At 46.0% G+C, this 9,162-nt stretch overlaps 2 protein-coding genes across 3 annotated transcripts; one reads left to right on the forward strand and one right to left on the reverse strand.

The window, feature by feature from the left end:
- The first annotated feature begins 1,222 nt into the window (after positions 1-1,222).
- elmod2 (ELMO/CED-12 domain containing 2) lies at positions 1,223-4,923 on the forward strand. Its single transcript, XM_048999750.1, has 9 exons — positions 1,223-1,464; positions 1,716-1,861; positions 2,003-2,031; positions 2,162-2,259; positions 2,407-2,536; positions 2,773-2,906; positions 3,397-3,465; positions 3,598-3,731; positions 4,013-4,923. The coding sequence occupies exons 2-9, from the start codon at positions 1,717-1,719 to the stop codon at positions 4,162-4,164; spliced, it is 891 nt and encodes a 296-aa protein (XP_048855707.1). The 5' UTR covers positions 1,223-1,464; position 1,716; the 3' UTR covers positions 4,165-4,923.
- On the reverse strand, positions 3,015-8,482 carry ucp1 (uncoupling protein 1). Of its 2 annotated transcripts, none has more exons than XM_048999748.1 (7): positions 8,413-8,482; positions 7,689-7,820; positions 7,404-7,611; positions 6,895-7,092; positions 6,665-6,766; positions 6,384-6,564; positions 3,015-6,179 (listed from the first exon to the last, which is right to left on the reverse strand). In XM_048999748.1, exons 2-7 carry the CDS (start codon positions 7,812-7,814, stop codon positions 6,038-6,040), a joined length of 957 nt encoding a protein of 318 aa, XP_048855705.1. In that variant the 5' UTR covers positions 7,815-7,820; positions 8,413-8,482; the 3' UTR covers positions 3,015-6,037. The 2 variants fall into 2 exon arrangements, with proteins under 2 accessions (XP_048855705.1, XP_048855706.1); XM_048999749.1 differs by having other exon boundaries at positions 7,689-7,823.
- Positions 8,483-9,162: the final 680 nt, after the last annotated feature.

Consider the following 9,162-nt stretch of genomic DNA (forward strand, 5'->3'; position numbering starts at 1 on the left):
TTAGGTCATAGACCTGTATTTGAAAACTGACCACATAGTACAAATAACAGATTCACGGGTAGCTGAGCCAATTTTATTTATTGTTATGCTGCAGTAGTCACGTACACAGTACCAGTGTAAACAATATAACTACCAGTAAAAGGCCAAAAAAAATAATATTTACTCCCCCTGGTGGATATTGAACAAAAATATTTGCACCCTGCACTGATTTAGGCAGCAGTTGAAAATTATCGATGTTTAGGGTAAAAACTCAAAATACTGGTCAGTAAACAAAAACACTATGTAATGCTAAGTGCAGATTTTTGCAGAAAAAGAAAAAGCAACGTTACGATTCGGCTTATCTTCCCCCTTAACAGCTAGTTAGACAGAGCGAATGAGGCTGGCTGGCTGGCAAGGCCGTCCTTAAGGGCACACAACAGGGAAGAGAAGGCGAGCTTTAACATCGCACAGTAACAAGGCCAAGGGGGAGAAAGGCTCCGCACTCCAGCGGCATCAATTAGCGTTCCCATTATGGGTTACCACGGCAACGGGATGCGTCACCGTCGTTTCTGCGCATGTCAGACGCGGCCGCTTCCGGTTTTGTTTCCGGGCTCCCAAGCTTCGGATGCTAATCAAAACAGCGGGCAACTGGAACCTAATAGCGGATTTATTTACCCCCATTTCTGTGTACGGCCGGACTGGGCATCAGGTATCTCATCTCCGTTGAGTGTTTAGGATCGTACTGCTGCCCGCTGCTTTGCCAGCGATACACACACGCTAGTGCTGTGTGGTAAATTTTAGCCCTCTATTAATGAATCAGCTTGCTAGCTAACGTTTTATCCCGAACTGTAATGGAGCGAGGCAGTCGCCTGTGATATGCTTTCCCACTAACTCATGAGCAGTTAAAGTTTATATAAACAAGATCCTTTGAAGATGTCCTTTGGTATGCTCGATACAGTAGAAAGCCAGGTAGTACTACATTTCAGCGTGTTATTATCTAAAAAGTGCTATGTAATTTTTGCTGTAAAGTCTAAATATATGGCTTGCACAAATTTAGTTGTAACGAACGAATGTGCACATTTATGTTAGCTGCGCTTTGCGTCTTAAGTTTTTACAACCGCCCTGGGGGGCCTGTAGGGTCACCTTTACTTGCCTCCGCATCCCACACTGTTAGGATGAACACAAAATATAATGACTTAATGGTGATTAAGGATCTGTCATACATTACAGTCACCGCCCATTATGTGTCTTATATTGTATATTCTATTGTATAGTATTGAATAGCGCTAGTTGGACACGTCAGGAGGAGGGCGGAGCGTGGAGAGATTAAATAGGAGCCGTCCTTGGTGTTCACGTGTCCATAGAGCAGGGCTCTTCAAATATGGCCCTCGATTCCAAATCCAGGCCTTGTTTTCAGTTATCCCAGGTTGTTGATTTAATCATTAGTGATTTGTGATTGGTCGGGGCTTCACACCTGGTTCACAGGTAAAGGAAAGACCGTGAAGACCGTGACTTGAGTAGCCCTGCCATCAACTGATTGAGCATATGTTGGTGTGGCATTCAATAGAATGGAATTAAAATGCATATATTTGTTTTAATCTCAAATTAAGTTTGCATGCTGCTTTTGTAGCAGTATTTTAGTAGTAATATGTATAAATGTTATTTTCATTTTTTCTTTTAAAAAATGTTGGATTAAAACTGAATGTATGTGCTTTTTTGTTTTGTCCGTTCTACAGAATGCTGGGGTACATCTGGCAGTACTTGTACAGCTCGCTCTTTCGATTGTGGTTGAAGTGGTTCCTCAGACAGATAACGGGAAAATGTGAGCTGCAAAGGATCTGCGATGGTTACAGGCAAGGAGGGGCGCGGACAAGCAGAGCAGGTGAGGAGACTGGCAGTGACCGTGACAACAGCTGGGACTCTTTGTTCGTTTGTTTTGTACATTTGTTTCTGCCCTGGAGCTGAAAAGTAGGGCGTTGTCAGTCAGGCCTTTATCCTAATATGGCTCTTGTTTCACTTACAGAATATTCTCTTGAATGCTCAAAAAGCATGGTGAGTTTTTTTTTTTTTTTTTTTACTAGGAAATAACTTCTCTTTTGTGACAGTTTGCATGCCACACTTGTTTGCTTTTCTAAAATGAAACTGGTTCTCCGTCTCCCCGCTGTAATCTCCCTTGCAACAGACGCTGCGGACGGCCATCGATGTCGAAGAAAGTGGGTTAGAGCAGCGTGTCACCGCTATAATGGCAGAGAAGAGGATCAGATCGGAGAAAGATCCCATGTAAGAGCTTATAGATTCACACCAAGGTGCCAGAGATTCACAGAATCCCCCCTGTTCGAGTAATTAGGCCTAAGATGAAAAAAAACAAAACACTATTTTGTATCAGCTGTCGTTCACTAATGATGGAATGTGCTGTTTATGGTTTAGGTTTAAAACAAACCTGAAGGTTTGTTTACTCCAAATAAATGGATACAGGAAATTGTACTTACATGTGGAGGACCTCAGAAAGCAAGTGTTTGAGTCTGAGAAGAAGGAACATGAGGAGCTGCTTTTGAAGGTAGGGCCTGTCTTTGCAAAGGCCAAGAGATTCAAATGTAGAGGTCAGAGCTGCAACATTTGCAGGATGATGAAGAAGATCTCATCTCCGATGATCACGAAAACAACATTTGTCATAGCATTGTGATATGTGGTATTTCTAGGCATTAACTACATACATATGTGCTGTTAATGTGTTGTTTGGTGCCCATGCGATCGGTGTAGCCGGTTGAAGCTTAGCTAGCATTTCTTTTTCAGTTATGGGACCTGCTGATGCCTTCTGTGAAGCTGCAGTCCAGAATTACTAAGCAGTGGGGAGATATTGGTTTCCAAGGCGATGACCCCAAGACTGATTTCAGAGGAATGGGCATGCTGGGCTTGACCAATCTCGTGTGAGTGCGAGACATGTGACCTGCATACTGATGCTACAGTGGCTCAAGTTAATTAGCACTCGAACGGGGAAAAAAGAAGCATGGGGGGAAAAAAAAAATTCTTACCAGTTCTGACTTCTGATGTTTAATAAATTAAGAAAATTAAAATTGCTAGGGGCCAGCTTGTGGCTCAGTGAGCCAAGCCTCGGTGCGTGTAATCAGACGGTCGCCGGTTCGAGCACGGTCTCAGCGGAATAGCCACATGTCCGTGGGCCCTTGAGCAGGGCCCTTAACCCCCAGCTCCATGGGTGCCCCTGCAGGTGGCCGCCCTTCACAGCCAAGCTTGCTCTCATGTGTTTTTGTGGCTCATGGAGAATAATACTCGGTAGGCAAATAGAGAATTTCCCCTTGGGATCAATAAAGTGAGGATGATGATAAATAATAATGATAAAATTGGTGCTTGGTGTATGTTTTAGATTAGTTTCTAATTTTCTGAATTTTTTTTTTACAGTTTCTTTAGCGAGCGATACACAGAATTATCGCGGCAGGTCCTGTCACACGCGAATCACCCCAAGTTAGGGTAAGATGGCCGCCCCGTCCCACACATGTGAGCAGTGCGGCCGATGCGTGTGCGTGGTATTGCTGTTGTGGCTCTGTCTGTCCATGACGGGCCTCCCGCTAGCCTCCGGAGTTTGTGTGTCTGCGTTGGCAGTTACTCCTATGCCATAGTGGGTATCAACCTGACGGAGATGGCCTACAGTCTCCTGAAGAGCGGCGCCCTCAAGCCTCACTTCTATAACACTGTGGCCGGGAGCCCATCCCTGGAGCACTTCCATCAGCTGTACTGTGAGTGGGAAGGGGGTTGGGGTGAGAAGTCTAAGGGGAGAAGGGTGAATATTCCTGCCCTTGGAACATTCAAAATGAACCACGTATGGTCATTTGTCCAGGGGTATATTTCCCAGAAGTATAGTTTCTAACTATGATTCCAACTATGTAGGTTGTTAACGGAACCTTTTGGGAGACATAGACCAGTTTGTTTCCCTGTCCAAGAAAATGATCGGCGTCTAGTTGTGGACCGGTTAGCCAGATCCAGAAGGCGATAGCGTCACTGTTTTCATTTTCGACAGGTTACCTTGCCTACGAGTTCGATAAGTTTTGGATCGAAGAAGAGCCGGCCAGCATCATGGAGTTCAATCTGTACAGGGAGAGGTTTCACGAGAAGGTGAAGATGCTCCTGGGGGAGCCCGACGTGTCCCTCTCGCTGAAACTGATGTCATAACAGTTACCCTGAATTTCTTAAAGGGACCTGTGCGTCTCATTAGTGGTCTGAATAAGTGTTAGCAATACAGTACCCATCCCCTTTAATTTTTTTAACCATTACATTTTTACTGAATTCAAATGTAATAAGTTAAGGAAAGCTGTAATTTGCCTGAAGAGCCCACCTAATACTCACATTGACTATGGATGGAATGGGTGTATTTAAGTAATGGGCATCAATTGCACACAGGGGATACTGAAGCTGATTTTCTTAGCAGGATGCTAACCAATGAAATTTAGCTTAGCGCATAAGACTGATAGCTGCTTTTGTTTTTTTTAGAAAGATACTTCCTGCCTCTTTGGCTTTTGTGACTGAATCTCAGGAATTTAAGGGTCAGCATCTCCCATTATGTTACTGGTTAAGCAAGCAGTACTTGTCACATGGCGATGTGGTTACTTGCTATACAGCATTTTTACGTTCTTATTCTGGAGGTTGTTTACCTTCTCCGGTCTGACCGTAAAGGTGCTTTAAAAAGACAACGCGTTTGGATAATACGTTCTTGGTTGACCCCCTGCGTGCCAGCAGTGGAAGCTCCATTCTGCCCCCTACAGCCCGCTCTGGGCAGTCACGCACAGCATGTGCACTATAGTTACTTCTTAGTGTGTTATTTATATGCAGTGCTCTGCTTCTGAAGACTGTAATTTCGGAGGAATTTGAAGGTCTGTCCCTTTGTACATCCTGGCAGAGCACCTCACACGAGAATAAACTGACTTTTCACGAGTCTGTTTTGTTGCTTCTGTTGCGCGTCTTACGCCAGGAGCGTTTCGAACTTAGCTGTGTAAGTCGTCTGTAGCTCTCTTCCCTTAGCTGTGATTATACAGCACACCAGCTTCCACTTCTTAAATTCCAGCTTCCCAAAAGCTCCGCCTAGTCCCTTAAATATGAGCGGATGATGGATTAACGCTATACAGCCCATATGTACAGGCTGTTGTTTCAGATTGTTTCATTTGCATGTCAACAGACTAAACGTATGTCTGTCTGGCTCGGCATGCTTTAGCTTAAAAAAACAGAAAACACCGATTTGTATTTAAGCTTTTTTTTTTTTTTTTTTAAAGAAAATTAAGTGCATTTTGTTTCAATAAATATAAACATTCCTTCTATCCATTGGTGCAGGTGGAAAAACCTTTTTAAAAAGTCTGCTGTGCGTATCTCATTTACTCCAGGTTCTCCACCGCAATTAACCCGCAGCCGGAGAAGCATAGAGTTTACGAAAAAATAGAATCCAGGTCATTGTCGATACTCGGTGGCCAGGGAAGGTCAAAAATATTGTCCTGCCCCACAGTACAAAGTGCGTACGTTTAGCACACAGAAGCTTGTTTATAGGAGAAGAGAAGCCCTTGTATCAGCTGAGGTCCAAGTCCATCATCGTGTATCTAAAGTTACTGTTATCTGGGAGAACAGACCTCTTTTCTTAAAGTGCTCCCTTCATTCAGACATTCTCCACAATGCAACTATGTGTTTAAGCAATGGATCAAACTCAAACATCTTAGCCACACATGGCTAATTATAGCTGGTGACTAATTACTTTGGGATTTCAAGATATGCACTTATCCGGTCCCCTTGTATTGACAAATAATTTTTTTGTGTAATTATATTATCTAAAGGTAGTTGTCAGAGGTAAGTAGCTCACGTCCAAAAAGTAAAAAATCGAGAGAAGATTTTGTTTCAACCAACCAGTTGAGTATGAAGAGGCTCAGTCACGAAATACACAGCTGGTGGGTTGAAACACAATCTTTTCGGAAGCATCCACCTCTGCTAGTTGCTCTCCAGAAGATAGAGAGGAGATGATTTGTATGTGTTCTGCGTGGGTTGACCAGATGATTGGTGGAGCGATTCATACAGGCTCCTTCCTCTTTGGTGTACCATCACTTGTCTCTGCCTTATTTCTGGAGACCATCATGGCCCTCTTCAGCTGCTCGAAGGACACAAACATCACTATGTTCCAGGAGCCCAGTCTTAGGAAAGAGGGAACAAACCTGTAGAAAGGAATGAGGAGAAAGACATCAACGCGAACCTACTTCCACGGTTCCTTTTCCATGTGATTTGCTGTGCCAAAATGATTGGCCAAAGGCTGTGTCCGTCTTTTAGAGGCTTCTTCTCATTGGCTACCCTAGATAAGGTAGCAGCAATGAGTATTGAGAAGCCACGCGAGTCCATTGTAGTTGATGCAGGGAGCTCACCCTTTGTAGAAGGCCGTGGGCCCCTCCTTGGTCAGCATGGTCCAGGCACAGTTGATGGCGCTCGTGTACTGGCCAGGCGGGGAATTCATGTACCGTGTCTTTACCACATCCACGGGGGAGGCGATGACCGTCGTACAAAACCCAGCCCCAAATGCCGACACAAAGTGACAGGGGAGGTTATCTGTGGTCCCGGGAAACAAAAACACAGTATTTCTTAACGGCGAGACCCTCAAATCTGAAGACAACCTGCAATGGGCTTCCCTGTTCAGGGGCATACTCACCAGACAGCAGCTTGTGGTTGAGAATTGCCTCCTTGATTATGTCATAGGTGACCAGCTCTGTGCAGTTAACCAGGGCATTTCTGGTTATGTTGGGCAGAGTCCCTGAAAGCAGCAGATATTAATACTTTAATAACTTAATAAGATGCTTTTCGAGATGCTGTTGTCAAGGTTTTGACTGTGAGCCGGCAGAGGTGTGAATAATGGCCGTCAAAACCCTGAGACCCACCCACCTTTCCACAAGCCTCGCAGACCCTCTTCCCGGAAGATCTTGCCATAGGCCTTGAGGGCGCCACTGTATCTGCGATCCACCCCCTGGAGGTTTAACTGGGCCTGGAACCGAACCTTGACTACGTCTGTTGGCTGCGCGATGGACACTGCCATGGCTCCAGTGGTACAGCCAGCCAGGATCCGGATTCCGACCCCTGGATCTGGTAGGGCGAGGAAGACGCCAAGAGTCGCGCTACACCTTCAAATGAGAGGCTCCTTAGATTAGCATTGCACTGAAAATGGTTAATTTGGCTACAAAGCATTGGAGAAAAGGCCAGTTGGATAGAAGTGATTCCCATAAAAGGAGTTCAAGATCAACAAGTGTATGTTTTTGTAACTATCATATTACCGTTCGCCACAAAGAATAAGCAAACTAGGGTTTCCCATCAGGTGTAGCACCCAGAGAGTGAGATGAAAGGTTGAAACCCAACATCGATTGTCGTCCTGCCATCTGCCATCGCCCCAGACTCACTGTCTCTCCCGCCGGTATACAAGAGCTTGACGCTGTCATAGAAGCCGATGCGGATGGAAGCGAAGGCCATCTGCCGGTGCAGCCCGGCGACCAGGCCGTTGTAGAGCGAGCGCGGCCCCTCTGTCCGCACCATGGTGCCGATAGTCCCGAACACGCCCCTGTAGCGGATATCCTTGGCCACCCCCGCTGCTGCCTTCTCTCCCTGGATCTATGATTCGCAAAAACAAGCAACTGTGATGAGGGACCCTGGAAGAGAGAAGTCAGTTATCCACGGAAGACCGGTACCTGTAGCCGAACTTTGGCGGTATCCAGGGGAAAGGTGACCAGGTCGGCTATGCAGCCAGCCATGCCGGCACTCAGGATCTTAACCCCTAAAGGTGGAGGTACCTCGGTGGGCTTCAGTCCAACCATCCTCACCTGCTGAGAGACACAAGGATCTCATCTGTCAGTCATGTAAACTTTTTCCCAGTAGGTAGAGATACCGTATGCATTTTTCTGCGCATTATGAAGCCCCGGAATTGGCCAGTCGATGAAAATTACCTCAGCTGTAAACAGATTGAATGTTATACTGCAGGGAGTTACAGAAGCAATTCAATGCTAGTGCTCAGTCCCTATTGGGACTTAAACCTGCAGCCTTTGGGATACAAGTTCTGTTCCTTCACCTGTTATTATTATTATTATTATTATTATTCTCTATTATTCCTAAATCTCCCACTCTTTTTAAAAACCACCACTGTTTAAATCAAGAATGTTCTAAGATATGCAAGTAGTAAAGTATCTCAAACTACATCATACTGGTATTCCCCCTTTATTATGACATGCCTTATTTTTCATTGTACATTGCTGCTTGCAACTGTCAACGTGAAACATGGCAGCTTTGTCCATCTCATTAAAAGGCAAAGCTCTATGAGGTTAAATCGGCAACCGTCCTCCACTCGGAACCTTCACCTGCACATTGCGAACTGTTAGGGAAGTGGCTCCCAGCAATAGAATTATAAAAGTCACTTACTTTGTCACCCCAGGGGAATGGAAACTGGTTCGTGCTTTGGAGCGTTCAGGGTGTTCCACGCTCACTCCTCTGTCTGTTCGGCTCATGTTTTGGGCGCCTTTATTGTGACAGCCAAAAGGAGGCGTCCCTCCACGCAGAGGGCAGGCACAGCGGGTCGGGAACTCAAAGTTCATTCGCTGTCAGCGTGCCAACCTCTCTTCAACACCGGGCGCTAAAAAAAGCTCATAATTCTGACCGGAGTGGCTCTTGTGTACAGGTTTAGAAGGTGTTTGTGGTGGGGAGTGGGATGGAGGGCGTGGCCTGTGTGTCTTGATTTACAGTAAAGATTAACTGATCAACCCAGGGATCTAATTAAGATAACGACAACAATGTTTGAAAGCACCTCAAGGTGACACTCAGAAATGGGAAAAACGAGGGAGCCCTGAGCGGCTTGTGGGAAAACGTCCTGTGGACGAAACACGGATTTCATCTCCACACCCTCGATTGCTCAAACCAGGAGTGGCAACACGGGTGTTCTCCTCCAAGTGGCGTCATGACACGGACGGCTGTCGCAGAAACGCGAACCGGTTCACCCCACCCCCTCTGCCGATTGGACCTTCCGTCCTGCCGTGTTTGTCCCGCGTTGTGACATCAGAGGGCCGGCAGGTCATTGAAAGTTGGAAGGCGGGGGGGAGGTATGACGTCCGTGGGCTGAAGTCCGGGGCGGCTGAGGTGACGGCAGGCCGCTGAGCATTGCATAATGCGCTATTG

The sequence above is a fragment of the Brienomyrus brachyistius genome, unplaced genomic scaffold (genome assembly GCF_023856365.1).
Source record: "Brienomyrus brachyistius isolate T26 unplaced genomic scaffold, BBRACH_0.4 scaffold47, whole genome shotgun sequence".
Lineage (NCBI taxonomy): Eukaryota > Metazoa > Chordata > Actinopteri > Osteoglossiformes > Mormyridae > Brienomyrus > Brienomyrus brachyistius.

Bases quoted from the DNA above. Each gene is read 5' to 3' on its own strand.
- elmod2 (XM_048999750.1), top strand. From the start codon at position 1,717: ATGCTGGGGTACATCTGGCAGTACTTGTACAGCTCGCTCTTTCGATTG. The intron at 2,260-2,406 runs GTAAGAGCTTAT...TTTATGGTTTAG, and splicing joins AGATCGGAGAAAGATCCCAT to GTTTAAAACAAACCTGAAGG. The intron at 3,732-4,012 runs GTGAGTGGGAAG...CATTTTCGACAG, and splicing joins GCACTTCCATCAGCTGTACT to GTTACCTTGCCTACGAGTTC.
- ucp1 (XM_048999748.1), bottom strand. From the start codon at position 7,814: ATGGTTGGACTGAAGCCCACCGAGGTACCTCCACCTTTAGGGGTTAAG. The intron at 6,767-6,894 runs GTGGGTGGGTCT...TGCTGCTTTCAG, and splicing joins TCTGCGAGGCTTGTGGAAAG to GGACTCTGCCCAACATAACC. The intron at 6,565-6,664 runs GTGAGTATGCCC...CCGGGACCACAG, and splicing joins CAACCACAAGCTGCTGTCTG to ATAACCTCCCCTGTCACTTT.